Source organism: Anser anser, assembly GCF_964211835.1.
Source record: "Anser anser genome assembly, chromosome: 5".
Classification (NCBI taxonomy): Eukaryota; Metazoa; Chordata; class Aves; order Anseriformes; family Anatidae; genus Anser; species Anser anser.
This window is the reverse complement of record NC_139725.1, coordinates 19,990,211-20,010,156: the sequence shown is the minus strand read 5'-3', so window position 1 is coordinate 20,010,156 and position 19,946 is coordinate 19,990,211. Positions and strand designations below refer to the sequence as shown.

Below are 19,946 nucleotides of genomic sequence, written 5' to 3'. Positions count from 1 at the left end.
TGTCCCCTCCATACCTTTTGCCCACCCTGAGCCCAGTTGCTGGGGAGCAGACAGAGAAACAGAGAAGGTCTTTGTCTTGGTTTTCAGCTGTGATACACTCTGTTTTCATCACAGTATCATCTATGGTGATGTGTTTTCAATTTCAGATGTCCATGATGTTGAGAAAACATTGATGGTTGAGGTGTTGCTGAGCAGTGCTCACACAGAGTCAAGGACTTCTCTGCTTCTGATGCTGCCCTGCCAGTGAGGAGTCTGGGGGTGCACAAGGAGCTGGGAGGGGACACAGCCAGCACAGGGGGCCCAAACTCACCTAGGGACTGTTCCACACCATTTGACATCAGGCTCAGCAACGAAAGTTGGGCTAAAGAACTTGGAAAGGGGACACAGGTCGCAGGGCGACAATGCCAAAAGCAGCATGCACAGAGGGTGGCTGTCAAGGGGTTTGGATTTCCCTGTACAAAGAAAGGTGAGAACTGGGAAGGGCAGGCAGAGCAGGGGGAAGGGCAGGAGGGAGCCTTACCAGGGTGTGAGGAGCTTGGCACTGCTGAGGACACAGTTGAGAATGGGGAGGACACAGCCGAGGGCAGAGGGCTGGTTCTGGCTGTGGAGGGTGCGGAGGACGCAGGCGACTCTGTGGGAGCACTGGTCCTCGGGGGAGAGGGCTTGGGCCTCAGGGTCGTAGGCGTGGGCTTTGGCCGGGAGCTTGGGGGCGACGGGGAGGAGGCTGTGGAAGGGGCGGCAGATGGCAGCCTGGTGCTGAGAGGGCTGCTGGGGGCAGGCGGCGTCCTTGGCAGTGGCACTGCTGGGCTGCTGGCGGGGCTGGCCTCGCTGGGCACGGACGTCTTGGAGGTGCTGCTGGCAGACGTGGCCGGCGTGGTCTTCTCCGTGCTCACAGGTGGCAGTGTTGTTTTGGAGGCTGTCAGGGGGAAAGTGCAGGTCGGTTGGTAGTTTTAGAGGAAGAGTTGAAGGCAAGTGAAATGGGCAATTCTAAGGTAAACATCTCCTCCTGGGGGTAGGGATAACATGCAATACCGCACCCCAGTGACTCTTTTTTCTATAGAGTATAACAAAGAGATCTATGATGCCCAGCATTTCCCATCCCTTCCTGCTTCCCCCCAGCATGGCCAGCTAGTAATGATTTTGTAAGGATGCCCTCCATCAGTTTGTCTGTCTGCTCTTTCCCTAAATTCTTTAGAAGGGAAGAGGTATCTCTACTTTCATTTTTCCACGTGTTTACAGGTAGTCTATCATGTGTCTGTTTTACAATATGCTGGGAAGTTTTCCTGGGAGAGCTGATGCTACTGATGGGACGGGCATATGCCATGTGTGACTCTTTGCTCTCTCCTGACCAGAGCACTCACCTGTTACTACTTTACTAGTTGGAGTCTTAGCTCTGGTTGGCTCCCTTGCTACAAAGAAAGGGATGAGAGAAAACAATGGTTGAGTCTTGGAAAGGATCCTAGGCAAAGCATGTCGTGGCATCTCCTCAAAGAAGGTATCCTGTTTGACACCAGGAAGACCTGGGCATTTGTAGCCCCATAGGTCTAAGTGGGAGAAGTATACCCTGGAGTTTGAGCATGCACCTTCTTGCCCACCCTCCACTGGTGATATTTTTGCACCCAGGGTCAACATCTGTTTTTATGTATGGAGTAAGGAGTTGGTATTTATTGTCCCATCTTTGTCATGGGTGCGTCTAGGCCTGGGCTTCCTTTGGGTGGGGAGCATCCTTGTTTTCTGTCTCTCACCCCAAATTGTCCCGGAGTTGTAAGCTTCCACTCTCCACTGCCTTCTCTCTCGCCCCCTGCACATTCTCAGGGCACCACTGTCAGGGGAGGAATTGTGTGTTAACTAGTCTCCAATTGCTAGCTGTAGGGCAGGAACTGACGGAGGTCTGTACCCTGATAAAGTCCTGTGCCCCAGAGCCAAACCCCTGAAGCAGCAGGGGAGGAGGATGTAGTTAGGACCAATGTGACTGCCAGTCCCAGGACATGCCTGAGTTCCAGGAGTCCCATGGCGAGGGCAGTAGGAATAGAAAATGAATACTAAAAATGAAATCTGTGCAGAACATGCCACTTAGAATAGAAGGGTGGGAGCTGAAAGGAGCAGGCAGCAGCAGCTGGAAGAGCACGAGGGGACTTACCGGGATGTGATGGTCTCAGCCGTGTTGAGGGCAGGGCAGATGAGGAGGAAGAAACAGATGAGGCTGAGGTGACAGGTAAAGAGCTGGGGCTTGGAGACATCTTTGTCAGTGGGACTTCTGGACTGCTGGCAGGGCTGGCTTCTCTGGAAACAGAGGTCTGGGAGGTACTGCTGGCCAATGTCACAGGTGTGGTCTTCCGCGTGATGAATTGTGGCACAGTGTGTGGCACAGTTGGCCTTTTGTGGGTGACAGCCACTGGGAGGAAAGCACAAGTCGATTGAGGGTGGTGGAGCAAGAGGGGAAGGTGACAGAAGTGGGCAGTTCCGTGACAGAAGCCATGGGCTGACACTGGGACAAGAAAAGCACAGATCTCTCCTGCTGGGCAAGAGGTAGGAATGGCCCAGTGGCTCCTACCCTCACTCTCCCCTTTCTGCTTCTCCCTAGGAATACAGGGCAAGAACTGGGCCAATTCAGCACCCTCTGCCTCTTCCTGGACCTCATGAGGGAAGATGAAGAGCCTTTCCAGATGCATGTGTCTCCCTTGAAGGCACTCCAGGCTGGGCATGGGCAACCCATGGGAAAGCTGGGTAAGCGAAACAGAGTTGTAGGCCAATGGCAGCTCTCAGGTCCTTCTTACTCACCTACTGAGACTCGGTGGTGTAGAGTGGTTGCTTCAGTTCCCTCACTCTCTGTAAAGTAAGGACAAGTGGACATTTAGTAACGGTTGATGTCTGAGAAGGTGCCTAGTTAAAGTGGGTTGTGATGCTTCCTCAGACTAAGCTGTAATTGTTGGCACAAGAAGACCTGGATGTATGCACCCCAACAGTAAGGATGGGAGATGTGTGGATTGGGAGAGAGCGTGCGCCTGCCCTCCCACCACTACTGACTTCTCCCTGCACACTGTCCCAGCTTCTGGTGTCAGAATACAGCATCAGAGGAGGCTGTGCTTATTGACATACCGAGTACCTGGCATCCCAAAGTAAGTACCTTTGTGATAGATAGGATTTATGATTTTTGGAGAACTTGTTACAATGGCATGGGGGAACACACATTCCGTCATCTGTGAGTTTTTCAAAACTCACTTTGAAGCACAGAGTGATTTTGCCTTCATTTGGAGGAATTGGTAGAATATGGTCTCAAAGAGAAATGTTACGTTTAAGATCTTATTTGGATGTCTGATGCTTGTTCCATTGTGGGACACCGTAATACCTATTTTTGTCACACTTCTTCAGTCACCCATGCCCTTTCCTATTTGCCACGTTAAAGACATCTAGTAAGAATGTCTGTTTTTATTACAAGGAATCCATTGACATGTTTTGTGAGTGATGGCTTCACATGACATATCAAAACACAGTATTTACCTACTGTTGTTAGTTCAGGCTGGCTGGAAGTTGCAATCTGAGATGTAGTATGAGAAGGTACAGAGGTGGTTGTCATTTCCTTTTTGGTAGGGGTCTCGAAGAGTGGTGTGGTGACCCTTACTTTTTCCGTCTCTGTTGAAGCAGTGGTTAATGAGGCAGTAGGTGTAGATATTGGCTTAGTGGACGTGGTCCTTTTAGTTGAGGTAGTTATGGAGGGTGTAGTGACAGTTGTGGTCATACTTGGCCTAGTAAAAACCGATGTTGTATGTTCTTTTGGAGTAAAAGTAAAGAATATAACGTGAGGAATCAATTTACTTAAACCCGTATTCCAGAGACCCAAATTTTGCCCTTGCTCTTTTCAATGCTTTATGTTTAATTGTTTGTATTTGTGTTCTCATAATCTTGCCATATATTTTCCACTTGTATTTGTTTTCTCATCTCAGATATTTGATCTCATTTTGTGTGTTTTTCCTGTGCTAATTATTTTTCATATAATTTTTCTAAGAAGTTAGCTTTGATGTCACTTATTTGCTAAAGTCTGTATGACTTAGCTAATGACAATTTCATTGGCTAATCTTATGTTCTGAATTGGCCACAGTTTCAGCTCCCCACAATTTGTATTACAAAATCAGATAACATCATATCATAGGACTTCACTTGTCCCAGTGCTCAAGTCACCTGGCACAATGGCAGCCCTTGAAGTTTTGTTTTAACTCCTGTGGTACCTCTTTTATTTCCACTTTCTCTGATAGCCTGGGTCCAGGATGGATTTTTAGTTGAACTGCATGTCTGTGGGAAGTTGCGTCCTATTATGAGTCTCCTCATAACTGAACTAACTCTAGAATAGGGGCTGAAACTAAGCTAATAAATCCAACTGGAGTTGAGGTGGCTCACCACTTATAGAACTTCTAATGTGCTTCTCAGATGAGTCACGCCTAAGTTATTTTGGTTGCATTTTTAACTATTGTCTATATCCTTTCTCTTTCCAGGCACTTTCCATCTATGCTTCTGAACATTTCTGGTTTGCAAACTCCTTTCTCAAAGCCTGCTTTGCCTACCTCATAATTTGCAGCTTATGCTTGGATGTTGAGACAGCTTGCAATACCTAGCAGCTTCTTAGTAGAGTGATGTCTAAACTATGTATAGAATGGGTTTGGTGTAATTTATTTTAGACAGTAACGGTAACAACCTACCAGTTGTTGACTTTATTGTGACAAGAGGTGTTGCTGATGAAGTTTTTGGAATGGTGATTTTTGAGGTTATTGTTGGATTTGTGGTCTCAGTTGATACAGTAGATGCAGAAGAGGTAATAGCAGGTGATGTTGGTAGGATAGTTGCGGGTGATGTGACTGCAGCAGAGCTTCTTGTTATGTTAGGCTGCATTGTTGTTACTACGAGAACAATCAAAATCAGAAGATAATAAATAACTCTTAATACTCTATTACAAAAATGCCTATATAAATTGTTTTTTAAGTAAAAAAAAAACCAAAAACCTACTTATAGTAACAATTATTAATAGCTACTACCTTAATTTTAAATGAAATATCTGAGAAAAGCTTTCTATCTATTCCTTTGTGATTATTTGCAGTATATACATTGAACAGGAATTTTTGCAGAAGCTTATTCAGACAGCCATCAGTGTAACTTTTTCCCAATACCTTTCATCTTCATGGAAATTAATTGAATTTCTAACAAATTAAAGATCAGTATATACAGATTTCTTTCGTGGATCTTTCGTGGGGTTTGGTATACATGAGTTTCCATGAAGACCATCTTAAACTGACCAAGTGTTATAAGGCCAGTCACCATTAAAAATTGTGGCGATTTTTTGGTGTGATTTTTGTGTATTAGAAACGAAACAGGAATCCTTTTTCACTCAGAGAGATATTTCACTGCTGATATCTGGAATTGCCTAAGTGTACTCAAGAAACACTGTTCTCTCAATAATTTCCTTTCCCAATTTAAGAATTCTAAGAAATGATTCTGGGAAAAAAATTGTGATAATTACAATAGTGAGTAGTTTTTCATTATTGCATCTTAAGCACGTGTAACTGGTGATGTCATCATATCAAGCAAAAACAGATACTAGTTATCTCAGAAACATCTATAACAATGTACATCAATGTGTAAGTACTTGTTTTAGCCAACTGCTTAACTAACCTGTTAAAGGTGAAGTCTCAGGTGTAGTACTGATGCTTTCATATCCTGTTGGATGAAGGTAGAACAGGTTAAATTTGTGAGTGAAAACACATTAAAAATATTCCAAGTAAGGCTAGTTTCAGATTGGGAGAAAAATACTTTTCCAAGGATTATGTTAATCAGTGAGATTATCCTGAAAATGTTTGCTACTACTTATTTCAGTGGTGAGCTTCACATGAAAGGGCTTTAACAATGATGAAAAAGTTAATACACCTCACAATAATAATACACAAGCATATTTTTGCTGCCTTTCTTACGTCTCTTATGGATAAGGGCACTCTCTGAAAATGTGCTTTTTTTTTTTTTAAATGTGTAACTGAGATCACTAGCTGAGATTCCAGTTTCACAGGCTATAATTCTGTAAAATGAAAAAAAAAAATGTCCTTGAGGTCATTTTTAAAATCTGCATAGAAATCTAAACTGTGCAGCTGGAGTCTATCCACAACATTATTTAGTAAGACAAGTTTTCAGAGTAGCACACCATATGGTAATAAATCTTAAGTTAAAATAATTAAACAAATAAACAAAAAAAACAACTTAAAGAGAATTGCTATGTGAAGTCCACTAGCTAGGTCTGATTCCTTTCTACATGTTCTCTTTGTTTAAGAAAGGCATTGAATGTATCTGGGACCTATACTTTTATCTTTACCTCACATAGATTAGAACATCAATGAACTCTCAGGAATACCCGTATTTTGATAAGTACTCACACTTACAATGAATAGAATTTTTCACCTTCCTGATTAAAATCAATCAGGGTCTTCTAGCTTCTCTATTGTAGCATTCCTTACCCTAATCCATATTTTAATTAGATATTTTCATTACTTTATTTATGAACCAAAGTTTTACATATTAGCAGTACAGTAATAAGATTCTTTTGAAGAAGAGTTGTACTAGGATGAACACTCATTGTTAATTGAGAGGTACTAGGAAAAATACCTTCTTTGAGAACACACGAAGGTTTTAGTTACTGTAGAAAAGACAATGAGTATGTAGGTCCCTACTTACCACATGGCATGCATTTTTCCTTCTCATAGTCAAAATATTCATCATGAGAGCAGTTGTAACAGCCTGAAGAAAAGGGAAATTTGTTTTACCTTCCTCAGAGAACTGCATTTAGTCTATATTATGTATAATCTAATGTCTTACATTTCTGTCATGAAGAAATTGTATTGATTGCAATTTCACATATTTAGGCAACCACCCCCAACATAATCCTCAGAAGGATCTGCGTATGTAGTATTTTTTTCTTACTCCAACTATATCTATTTGCCTAATAGAAATAATACTCATAATACATAATACATTATTTTTTTACATAAATAGAGCAAATTCTCTTAATTTGGTGCAATTCAGAGGATTTCTCTTCAAGATAACCTGAGCTCAATACAAAATTAGGTACAGTACAGGTAATTACACTGATTATGCATTTAAAACAGTAATAGTAAGGTAAAGATCAGAAAAACTGCTTTAAAGATAACACCCATTAGAGCACGACTATCTAAATGTGTCATGACTGAAAATAATTATCTTACTGCTTTGTGGTTTGAAATAGCATAGATTCAATTACCTTCAATGTTGACATATTTGTAGTTTTGGTTTGGACAATTACAGGGCCTGTAATGCCAGGTGCAGTTGTCATTGTTGTAGGCATAGGATAAAGCACCTCCACTTCCTGAGTTTTTATGAGAATTGTAATACTCACAATAGACAGCTAAAAAGGGCAAAAAACAGGAGAAAAGTCAGAATTTTGTAAATTAATGACATATTTTCAAAGTACTTAACGGAGGACAAAATTAATCAACAGCTTGAGTCAAAAAATTTGTCACTGGAATTATCGCTATCTGATGTAAAATGAAACTTATGCTTTAGCGATGTGAGTCAGCTCCTTTTTCTGTGAACGGACTATGCAGACATTTCCACAATTTTTAATGTGTAATATAGTGAATGCGTGAAAGAAACCATCAAAGATGACAAGTTTATCATCGATTTATGACACTCATCCTCTCTTTTGCTCCGTGTATGGTGTTCTGGGACACACTGATATTTTTCCTGTTTTACAGTGTTCCAGCCACCACAGCTGTTTTTATTCCCTTGACATCCATGCAGATAGTGAATTCATCACAGCTAAAATGAAACATTTTTTTAGTTTCATATTCCATCTACTTGCAAACTGACTATATACTATACAGTAGAAGCAGAAAAGATATGCTGCCTTCTGTGATCACTTATTTTCCCATTATTCCATTGTAAAAACACACATAATATTTTGGTTAATTTAGCACAAATGAAAAGTACAGAGTTCAAAATTCATGTGACTGAAATCAACTATTGGCCCATGCAGAAAACACAACCCATGAGGTGCATATGTAAGCAATTTCCTTTGTTACCATATTAATATACTCACAATAACAATAATTGTCTCTTAAACTGATTAAAGAGAGCTTAAAGAAACTTACGGCAAAACTCAGGGGTCCTCCAGTCAATGCAGATACCTTTATCTAAGCAAGCCATCGCGTATACCGCAATGGCATCACACATGCATTCACAATCCCCTCCAATGTCACAACCACATGAGTCTCGAACACAGGCCTCATAATAAGGCATACGATTCACCTGCATTGGAAAATTAAGTCATGAATTTTCTAGGATTCATTAATGCCTATTTTTTAAGAAGTTTTTTCCTGGATCCTTGTTCACGCTGGGTAAAGTGAAGAGCAGATGTTCAATTAAAGTGAGAATAACTAGTATTTCCTCTGACCACTTGTCAATGCAACCCCTCTTCAAACAACTCTTTTTAGCAAGAACATAGGCATCTGCAGACAAACAGTAGAAGCTGATGAGCTTTTTCGAGATGTCTACATTCATATGAAACATATTATGTATAATCAGCTTGAAAAAAAAAAAACAATAAACAACAAAAACAACACAAAATGCTGCCTTTCATGGATATGCATGACCACTGCAGCGTTACCCGCGCTTGTCACTTGTGGTCACTTCCTGAAAATGGAGATTTTTCTTCAGAAGGCCTGGTTCTGATGAACCTTGTGACACAAGTCACAATAGATGACTTAAAAGGAGCAGCTGAGGGAACTGGGGTTGTTTAGTCTGAAGAAAAGGAGGCTGAGGGGAGACCTCATTGCTTTCTACAAGTACGTAAAAGGAGGCTGTAAGGTATTCTTACCTTATTGTGACAGGCAGAAAAGACTTGACTGTTGATGATGGAACATGTCTTTTCTGCCCAAGCTTTACGGTAAGGGTTCTTGCTGCATGGGTCCACTACAAAGTATACATCCCCACAGAGAGGATTCTCTTTCCAAGAATTCACAAATTCCAACTCGTTTGATGCCACATACTTGCTTCGGGTTTCAAAATCATCTTTCATATTGCCATTATAGTTCCCACACAAACCACAGATAGTTTCCTGCATGAAATGAAAACATTGTAAGTTGCCTTCCCTCTCAATTACTGACATTTTTTCCTGTGCTTCAGTGGTGACTGTGATCTACAAATACTCTCTCATACGTTCTTAGCACCTTGTGCACGAGGTCCTGTTCATCAGTGGATGCCCCTCTAAAGTGTAATTTGTCATCATTTAGAGATCAAATTCAACCAAAGCATGCAGTTGTTGCATAAAATACAAGCTCTTAGATCAAAAAGTTCCTGTCATGCAGAAGGGTAATGACATAAAGTCAGCCTTTAGTAAAAACCTCTGTTCTTTTGGAGATAATGATGAATAGAAAATGAATTGTTAGTAGCATCTCTGAAAAACATTTGTCATCGTAGAGAGTCAAGACAACCGTCATCAAACTGGCAGTTCAATCTGAACTGAAGGATAATTTACCGAGGAAGTTATTCTGCAGTACCTGTGTTTCCCTGGAGATCTTGATGAAGAAGTTCATGTGCTTATTCCAGATAAGGGTCATGTTGTATTTTCCTGGGATAACAATATCAAACATCAGGTGGAGAGCATTCTTTTTCACATTGTATCGCACTAAAGGATTTTCCCCGGAAATAGAGAAGGTTTCATCTCGCAGTACAAGTGTTAAGTTCTGGAAGAAAAATTATGTGTATGTTACAACTTCCCAAGTTTCAGTATTTTTCTTACCTTCCATGTCACACATGTTGAAGATCAGATACTGTGCTACTATAGACCATCTTGTCATTCCTGCTTATTCTACAGTAGCCAGACACTGCTGAATAACTTTCTGTCATCAGTGATGGAGATCTTAAAAGGTAGTCGAGTTTCCTTGGGTAGTCACCCTATCTCAAAATAATTGGCTTTTGTTTCCTTTTGTTTCCTTTTTTTTCATGTATATGCAAATCTCCATAGAAATATTAAAAATATATATATATATATACAACTGTCCTCATTACTCTCATTGTTACCTACACTAGCACTTTGATTGCATTTGGTGGAAATAGTATGGGCATCTATATGAAGCCAACAGAGTAGAGGAGGTACATCTTCATGTGTTCTTAGAAATAAAATATAAAAAGTTACAGAGAAAATAGATCTATCACTAGAGCTCTTTTACTATCTTCTACTCTCAAGTGTACTCTTACAAATCCTGTCGTGGTGCAGTGTTTCAGTGTCTAAATAATAAACAGAAAGGTTTGTCTGGAAAATGCACTTATGAAGCTGGATCCTGAGCAAACAATAAACTTCTTCAGCACAGCACTGATGAGCTGAAACTGCCAATATTCAGTAACGTGGCAAATGTGTACTGCTTGTAGTGACTGTTAATTGGGATAAAATCTCATCCATCCATATACTTCTCTCTGATAGTGAAAAGACACTAAAATGAGATGATACTACTGGGCATTACTGTTCAAGTACAGCTAAGAAGGGCAAAACTTATCTGATTTTATAAGCTGTCAGACAGCAGTAGAAATGAGGATAATTGCTCATTACTTTAATTTCAAGTATGTATCTCAGGTAAAACAGTAGCGATCTGGATATATTTTGAATTGGTGGATATTACCTGCACTAAGAAATCTGGAGAGGTTTTGTGTGTCATCCATGAAAAGAATTCCTCAATTTTATACTAGTGTTTTCTTGACTGAGTTTGGTGGAAAAAATAATCTTTTGACAGAGCCTGCTGTTGAGTAGGTAAGGTTCAAAATTTTGTGGCTTCTACGTAGGCAAGAAGTTTGAGGACTGAAACACTGACATGAGAATTAATAAAAATGATAGCAGTTTCTATTAACAATGAAGCTCCAGGTTAAGCACATAATTTCACATATAAAGACACCACTTTGAAGACACATCTAAAGTTTCCAAAATTGAAGCAAGCATAGGCTTAAATGACTATTCTGCTGGATAACAGAATAAGATCTTACCCCAAGGTAAATGCTGATGGATCTAGAGCATGTAACCCCTGATTTCCCACAGATGACATTCTCAGTAACAATTTTAAAAGAGGAATGAGGTCTATTAACACTGCAGCCATCCTAAAAAAATAAAAACACATGCAAAAAGACCTAATAGACTCTATGTCTGAAGTATAACAAAGAAAGCTTAAACATGTCATGACTGTGATTCTGCCTTTCAGCACAGCAAGCCATCTCTATCTGATATTCTCATTCTCATGTGAGAGACAGCCTATCTGTGAATGTCTTAAAATTCACTGCTGGCTACTAAAAGATAGGTCCTAGAATATTTTACGGCTTTCGTAGCTGAACCGTTCTATTCCTTGCAGAACCCACACCTCTGTAGGTAGAAAGGAGTTACTGGGGTATCATGCTTTAGCTATATCATTGCTTTGGGAAGTATCAATGACGACCTCTAACTTGGTGGTCAAACTGATATCACTTCACTGAAAGACGTAAGTGACTGGTACAGAATATGTTACACATCTATGACTTTATATGTTATTTAATCTAAAATTGGTTACACTTACATTAAAAATGGCATTTTGAGAACTAATGGCTTTTCATTTTAAAAGATGAAATAAGAAGAAAATATAAAAACACCTTAAGTGTTTAGAAAGATTCAAAGTGCTCTGTTGCATATAGATACACCCTATGATATTTTCACCAGCCATTTAAATCAAGGTATTCCTTGATGCTAAGATACAGCCAAAAGAAGCAGTAAGATCCAGGTTACCATAGCTAATATGTATTCACAGTTGCCATCAAAAACAAAACGCTGTCCATCGAAAGTGGTGATGTGGCCTTCTCCATAAAGATTACACGTTGAGGAACACTTTGATTTCTGAACGCATTTCCATTTGCCTTTCCTGCAAGTGCTGGGAGTGAGAAGAGAAACTACACTCAGATTTCAAAGGAATACCACCTTAACCTACATCTCCTTACGTACATGCATTTTTACAGATAAGACATTCATTTAATTGACTTGTGTACACTGTGACCAAGTCACAATTAATGTAAGATATAAATACATAAATAAAACTTAAGGATTGCTGAGAAAATTAATTCATGATGAAGAAATATTCACTCTCTTTTTCTTTCTTTTCCGTTAAAGAAAATATAAGCTCATTTCTTTTTGCTGTTAATGAAAACAGCTCTCTGTTCTGTGTGTTTTGGGTGGTGGTGGTTTTTTATACTAGATTAGAAACTGGAAAGTGAATAAAGTACCTTGATAATGCTGCTAAGGAGATGGAAGCAATCTTTTTGGGAGGTTGTTTATATCTATAGAAAAGAAGGAAGACTGCCCTCATATTTATTTAGTTGTTAATCCTTGTGGAGCTGTTAATCTTCAACCTTACGTAGTTTACATTTATATGCCCTACTAAGGATGCCCTTATTCCTTGGATATAGAGGTGGCAGAAATATCCCTGAAACCAGTACAGCTGACAAGTAGACCATGACTCTTTCATTTATACATAAATATTGCCAAGCGTTAAGCTTCTCTTTATTTAAGAAATATAGTGCTTCGTCATTGTATTCCTTCAGTTTAGCTTTCAGCTTTTGCTATTTCCTACTCTCCTATCGACTAAATGCTTTTGTTATATAGTTGTAAAGCTGAGTGAAACAGAGGTTCAGGAACAGAAAGTGGTGTGACTCTTACCAGATTTCACATTCAGTTTGGATCTGTTCACCTTTTCCATATGCAAGGCCACCATATTCACAAGGACAATCCTCAGCTGGAACACACCTGCCATCAAGATTTTCATATAGCCCATCAGCGCAGACACAGCCTGATTCACATTTAGTAGGTATCTGGTAAAGATCAACAGATTGCAATATGAAAAAGAATGTAAAATGTATTTTATCTTGTATGTGACTGGCGTCAAGAGTGAATCTGTGCTCAGTTCTAGTTTTCATTTCATTTAAATGTTATGATTTTCTTCATGCTAATATACTAGTCAATTGAACTAGTTTCACTGAAGTTACAAGATACACCTGTTGTGTGAGATAGTAAACATACCTGAAGACTGAAAAATTTCTTTCATTCCTACCAATCTTTCAGACAAACAGAGGACAATATGTTTCTTAATACGAGGGAACACTATTACATTACAATCTTCCAGTCAGTCTGTTTCCTTAGTATAAAAGCAAAAGAAAACCCTAGCAGGATAGACCAGAAGTCCACCCAATTTAGATATCTTGAACCCTACAACCATCAACACCAGATATTTGGGAAAGAATCGAACAGAAAACATATACATGTTCTATCAGTTTCTAGCAACATGCAGTTTATGGAGCCAGAGGTGATAGTGAAGGATTATATAATCCTTAATGGATTTTTATTCTATTTGTTTCATATAATTTAATTCAGTAATCCATTTAATTTAATTCCCTTAATCCCTTTTTGAATGTGTGTATGTTTTTATTGTCTACAGTCTGTGGAAAGAAGGTTGGTGCTCAATTATATCATGTTAGAAGAAATATCTCCTTTCATTTCACTAGAAGGAACTGAATCCTGCCCAGATTTCTCACATTCTAGGTAACTACCAGAACATTCTTCCTCTCCTAGAGGATTAATATCCCAGGGCTGTGAAACTCACACATTCGATTCCAGTAGCTAGCATCTGACAGGTAGGGGCACATGTAGCTCCATACTTGTTTTCTAAGTTGTCAGAACATGATATATATTTCTTAGGAGCTCTGCAGCTTTCTATAACAAAAGGAAGAAAAACAAACATAGGAAACTGTGAAGTAGCAATTTTATAGCAGAAAATAATATGTTATAAAGTAAGCCAAATCAGACCCATACCTGCAGGATTTTGAGGTTTGCCAGTGCAACTGAGCCTCCCATTAACACAGTAGCTAGGGAAAAAAAAAAAAAGAAAAGAAAAAAGAAAAAAAAATAAGAAAAAAAGAATTTCAATGCAGTTCTCTCCTAAGAAAGAAATACAAATTTTCTGCAAAATGACAACTTCTTTTTCACGACTGGAAGTGTTTCATTTGTTACTAGCACCTCCCCAACCTCTAGAACAGAACATGGATCAATTTGTCCCTTTTTGCTTTTAGTATATAGTAACATCAGTTTTGAAAGTGAACAGTGGGCCATCTTGCTGTTTGTATACAGCTGTACAGATGTGGTTGGCAAAGTCTCCTACTATCTTTGACTAGGAATAATCAGATTTTACCTATTATTTTCTAATTTTCTAACATTTCCAAGCTTAAGGTTTGTCAAACATTTTCTGTGTAAGAATCTCTCCATTTTAGGAAGTGGCAAAAAAGATATCTTAAAAAATAATCCTTTGCTATTAAAATAATGGTGACCATACTGCTTTTGGCTGGGATGGAGTTCATTTTCTTCATAGCAGCTTGTAGAGTGCTGTGTTTTAGATTTGCGATCAAAATAGTGTTGGCAACAAACCAATGCATTGGCTTGTTATATAGCTGGTTTTATATGTGTGTGTGTGTGTGTATTATATGTATAACTGTTGCTGAACAATCTCAAGACCTTCTCTGTTTCTTAAGCTGCCCTGCCAACAAGTAGGCTGGGGATGCACAAGAAGCAGGGAGCAGACACACCTGAGACAGCTGACCAAAGAGATATTCCATACCATATGACATTATGCTCAGCAATGAATCTGGGGGAAAGAAGGAAGAAGTGGTGACAGATGGAGTTATGGCATTTGTCTTCCCAAATAATCACTATGTGTGATAAAGCCCTACTTTCCTGGAAATGGCTGAATATCTGCCTGTTGAGGGGAAGTAGTAAATTAATTCCTTATTTTGCTTTGCTTACGCACACCACTCTGCTTAGTAAGTAAGCTTATTTTTGCTTATTAATAGCAAAGAAAGTTATTAAACTGTCTTTATCTTGATCCATGAGTTTTCCTGTTTTGCCCTCTGATTCTCTCCCTCATCCCACTAAGGAGGAGTGAATGAGCAGCTCTTTAGTGTTTAGTTTCTTACTGTGGTTAATCCACAGAGACACCTGAAGACATCTCTTCATTTCAAATTCGTTGATCTTTAAACACTTACCAGGTAATCCCACCACTCATTGTTGACTGATCAGGTAGGATGTACTTTCTATCTTCTAAATAACATGGACAGTAAGATTTACGAACACACTCGTTCTTGTGGTTCAGATATGTTCCTTTAGGACAATGGCAGCCTTCAATAGGGATGTCAGTTGGATGACATTCCAGGGCTCGGTAGGAGAGTGACAAGCATGTCCTGTCGCATGCCTGAGTGTTGTAACTGAATGTTTGATTGCCTGTACAGGGAATGGCTATAAAACAGGAGAAGAGTGTATGTTACACTTCATTTTCTTATCCTCTTTGCTGTGAAAGATCACTGCACTCAGAGTAAAATGCCACATATATTCTGTCAATAGCTTCAATGCTTAAGGCTACCTATTGCTTCTCTTCCTGAGGATGTGGAGCTGTAGTAAACAGTACTGCAGCGCAGGGCTTAACAGCAGCCATGTGGCTGTTTCAAAGTTTTTTCAAGGTTAAATATCTTATTGCCTCTTTGTGTATCTTGGAATGAAATAATGCAGAAGGAAGCTTTGCAGAAATACCAATGTATTTTTACACAACTGTGAAACTTGTGTCAATCTCTAAAATGCAGAATAGCCAAAATCACATCTGCAACCAGTCTTTCCTTGTTCTTCCTAACCCTATGACACAATATAGCTTTATCTGTCTATTCCATCACTTAACTATCAATCAAGTCCTGGAAGCATCCACATGCTTATCTTAAAGCATGTGAATAAACTTTTTGAGAAAAGTCTTAAAATAACAGTCCTTTTCTGAAACAGACTAGCAGGGTATTTGTAAGTTGGATATCTGCTAACCCACTTCTGCTTTCTTCTGTCGATTACTTTCTGCATTACTCTTAAGATGATTTGGACACTGCTTAGAATATTGTTGTATCATTTATGATTTTTTGTTGTGTTCTGGCACATTTGCGAAGTCACCAGTTCATATAAATGTGGCTTTTATATATGCTAGTTGGTCTGCTTAAACAATATATAGTTATTTTCTAATGACTGATGTAGTTCTAAAATATGTTCTCATCCTTTATTAGTTTTTGTGATATAAAATTAATGTTTGATTCACTTAAATGGAAATAAATAGACCTGTATGCATGCAATAATCTGATGGCTGACCTGAGGCTGTTCAGTTACTTACTGCAATTGTCCATACTGTCTCTCCAGTTTTCAAGGATTAAACCCATCGAACTGCATGTTCGTGCATATGATCCCAGAGCAGAACAAATATAAGGGAAGGTCTCTTCATAATTACAGGCTTGGTAGACGCATCTCTGAAACCCAACAAATGGGAACTATTCTGTTACTGGGGAGCAGACATTTGGAAGTGCTAAACATGCTGAACTACTGAGGTAACTCAAGCAAAACACATATTGCATAACTAAAACTGATGAAAATGATCAGGTTAATTGTCTGATTGATATGAAGAAAATATGCTCAGTGCCTAGAAGACACTTTTGTATATTCACTGCTTTTCAATTTTAATTCTCAAAATGTTGGCAATGTAATGAGCTCAATTACGCACCAGGGAAAAACAATGCTTCACAGAGTTAAAGTTTTTGACATGGAAAATTGCAGCATAAGCAAAAATATTTTCTTATTCTTAGAATCATAGAATATCCCAAGTGAGAAGGAATCACAGGGATCAATCATGGAGTCCAACTCCTGGCTCCACACAGGACCACCCAAAAATCAAACAATATGTTTGAGAGTGTTGTCCATATAATTTTAGGGATGAGATTGGCAGTCTATTGTCCAACAGACTTCCAGTGTAGTGGAGTCAAAAACATGCTTGTTTCTTAGCCTCTATGCATTGCTGATCCCAATGAGTGGCATACTATATATAAGCACAGTGTGGTCCATATTTGGATGCCCTCTGTACTCCATGTATAATAATTCCTACCTTGTAGAAAGGAATGGGGTTCACCACAGTATGGCACTTCTCGAACACTGTACCTTTCTTCGTAAGAATGGAGCAATGAGTCTCAGCAGATATTTCTAAGAAAAACAAAGCCATGGACATTAAACACCAGTGAAAGTTAGGAAAAAGAAAAGAATAGGAGATTTTGCCCTGCCAGTTACTGAATTAGAGGCTTGGAAGGGATCTCAAAGGCTCATCTAGTCAATAACCCTGCCAAGAAACACCAGGAATGCTTACATTAGTGTTGACTAACATTTGACTAACCTAATGCTGAAGACATCCAGTAATTCAGATTTCTTAACATTCCAGGCAATCTGTTCAAATGCTTTGTTATCACAGAATCATTTAAGTTGGAAAAGACCTTCAAGATCATCAAATTCTACAAATTATCATGAGTTCATGATTAGAAAATTTATCTAATAGAAAAACTGAATATATTGCAGATTGTGTCTTATCTTTTCTATCAGTGATGCAGAGGGTACTATTATTTTCTTTTTAGCAGATTTGAAAACTACTAAAATCTCCATTCATTTTTCTCCTTGTTAAATTCTCCTTTTAGTGTATTTGTCCCCTTTTATCCTTGGTCCCACATTCTAGACCACAGATTATTCTTGCTGGCCTTCTCTGGACTCCCTTCCTATAGCTGGTTCTGCTTTTCTCAAACCATAGTTTTATTTTCTAACAGCAAAAGTAGGCATGCTACTCTAGCTGAGCTGTTGGCAATGATGGATTGAACAAAAGGACAACTTCATATGTCTTGCAAGACTATAGTTTAGCTCAAGCAGCTCAGTTGGGTACCTTTTAATACCAACAGCTGTAGAGACTTGAGAAGGTAAAGCCTGGATTTCAGATACTGTACTGCTGAACAACAGTCTAAGACATTCACGGATGTTACAATTTCGCTGGAAATATCAACAAAAACTCTCATGCATTATCTCAATCCCAGATCTCTAGAACGAGATCTAGTGAGTTTTCACTAGATGTATATTCCACAAACCAGAAATGTCTTCTTGGTGACAGAATTTGTGATGTTCAATTGTCTCAACCTATGCTTCTCTCAAATCCTCTCTGGGTTTATGGAAGTGGCAGACAAAGCTAGCTGGAGAGATCAGTTACAACTGGATCATCTACTTACTGTTCAGTTGACTCAAAGCACAAGGGTCAGTCTCTCTCTCTAAAGCAGGATTGCAATTTCCTGCCCTCCAGGAATCTACAAACAGCGAAGCTGTTCCTTCAGTGATATCCATGCTAGTCATGAAGTCATCTGTAGTGTCTCCATTGTAATTGCCACACAAACCTAGTAACATCAGAAATGCAAGGGATGAGTGAACACCAAAAACTGTACACACAATGGTCTATGTTTCATTCTTCTACAACAGTGAAAAATTTTGTCAGAAGTTCTAGATGCATGTCACTGAATATTTTAGGTCAAGTAGCCAGAGAATCTTGATTACGTATGCATTCAGTCACTAAGCCTCTCTCTAACTTCTCAGGTTAACATTATCTACTTCTACTCAATGACACCAAATCACACAAAAAGTTTTGTCTTGTTTTTGGAAAAAAACATTTTCAGTGGTTTTAAACTAGAAAAAAGAGAAAGGTCATGAAATACTTTTGCATGTTTTCTTATGTATATAAAATCTTTAATGACAAGAATATACATTTAGACTTTTTTTTTTTTAACATTCAAAGCCTCTCTAATTCCCCTCAGAAAACTAGAACACAGGTTGTGCCTTTGCAGTTAATGTTGCTGAACAATAAACACAGACTGCATCTAGTCGTTTTACTGGCCCTTCTCTGGACCTGCTCTCCAACAGGTCTGTGTCTCTTTTGTGCTGGGGGCCCCAGACCTAGATGTAGTACTTCAGGTGCGGTCTCAAGAGAGCAGAGTAGATGGGGAGAATCACTTCCCTCACCCTGCTGGCCATGCTGCATTTGATGCAGCTCAGGATATGGTTGGCTTTCTGGGCTGCAAGTGCACCTTGCCAGCTCGTGTTGAGCTTCTCATCCACCAGTACCCCAACATCCTCTGCAGGGCTGCTCTCAATCCATTTGTCACCCAGTATGTACCGATATTTGAGACTGACCCGACCCTGGTGCAGGACCTTGCACTTGGCCTTGTCGAACTTCATGAAGTTCACATAGGCCCACTTCTCAAGAACAGTATTATATTACATGTGAAAAATGTCTCCCATCAAACTCCATTCATTATTTTTAAAGTTGTCAGGGAAAAATAAATTCTTAGCATATCTGTTTCCTAATGCAGCTTTTTTTTTTTTTTTAATCCAGAGAAGAATGTTTATTCCTTAAAGGCTGAATACTGAGCTTTCAAAATTACACTCTGTACGTTCTCTCCTTCACATGGGGACTCGATTTCTTACCCAGGGTTCTGCCTTTGAACTGTGATCCAACTTTCACATAGGCCTGGAACACAGGTGATGTTTGAACTAGAACTTCCAGATCAAACACTGTATGTATTTGAATGAACATCGAGGACTGTTTGAAAATAGTGATGTCTCCTAAAAGGATAAGAATATTTTTAAATGGAGATTTTGAAGCATAGGAATACTGCTACAGTAATGATTTTAATGCATATATACATGTACCAGCATCTGTCTATACATCTGTTCCTTCCACATAATAACCTTCCACAGAGGGACAGGTGCACAGAGAAAGATTTTAACCTTCCCCTAAAACCACTGCTATTGGCAATTGCTAGAGAAAGGAAGCTGGGTTGTGTCTTGTAAAACAGATATTTAATACAATTCAGATTTTACTTATATTCCCTTTTCTTTACCTGATCTGTAAGGTAGCCGTTTAAGTTCATCATCATCAGTAAGGAGTTCATTCTGAGAAATCACAATTTTGTCCTGTATGAAAAGGACATGGAATCAGAAGCAAATAGCT

At 39.1% G+C, this 19,946-nt stretch overlaps 1 protein-coding gene across 1 annotated transcript in view; it reads right to left on the bottom strand.

The window, feature by feature from the left end:
• The window catches only part of MUC6 (mucin 6, oligomeric mucus/gel-forming), a gene marked incomplete at its 3' end in the record, with an annotated part of 54,349 nt that overhangs the window by 288 nt on the left and 34,115 nt on the right, over window positions 1–19,946 (bottom strand). Inside the window, exons 16-38 of the mRNA XM_083840262.1 lie at window positions 19,837–19,909; window positions 19,421–19,558; window positions 18,175–18,336; window positions 17,022–17,116; window positions 16,260–16,392; window positions 15,106–15,355; window positions 13,883–13,935; window positions 13,674–13,783; window positions 12,734–12,885; window positions 11,810–11,951; window positions 11,044–11,154; window positions 9,567–9,752; window positions 8,885–9,124; window positions 8,160–8,316; window positions 7,271–7,414; window positions 6,709–6,771; window positions 5,662–5,706; window positions 4,695–4,892; window positions 3,502–3,771; window positions 2,782–2,829; window positions 2,141–2,395; window positions 1,362–1,409; window positions 311–916 (exon numbers count right to left, since the gene is read on the bottom strand). Of these exons, the coding sequence (XP_083696388.1) occupies window positions 311–916; window positions 1,362–1,409; window positions 2,141–2,395; window positions 2,782–2,829; window positions 3,502–3,771; window positions 4,695–4,892; window positions 5,662–5,706; window positions 6,709–6,771; window positions 7,271–7,414; window positions 8,160–8,316; window positions 8,885–9,124; window positions 9,567–9,752; window positions 11,044–11,154; window positions 11,810–11,951; window positions 12,734–12,885; window positions 13,674–13,783; window positions 13,883–13,935; window positions 15,106–15,355; window positions 16,260–16,392; window positions 17,022–17,116; window positions 18,175–18,336; window positions 19,421–19,558; window positions 19,837–19,909 (3,679 nt within the window). The remainder of the gene's footprint in view (window positions 1–310; window positions 917–1,361; window positions 1,410–2,140; window positions 2,396–2,781; window positions 2,830–3,501; window positions 3,772–4,694; window positions 4,893–5,661; window positions 5,707–6,708; window positions 6,772–7,270; window positions 7,415–8,159; window positions 8,317–8,884; window positions 9,125–9,566; window positions 9,753–11,043; window positions 11,155–11,809; window positions 11,952–12,733; window positions 12,886–13,673; window positions 13,784–13,882; window positions 13,936–15,105; window positions 15,356–16,259; window positions 16,393–17,021; window positions 17,117–18,174; window positions 18,337–19,420; window positions 19,559–19,836; window positions 19,910–19,946) is intronic.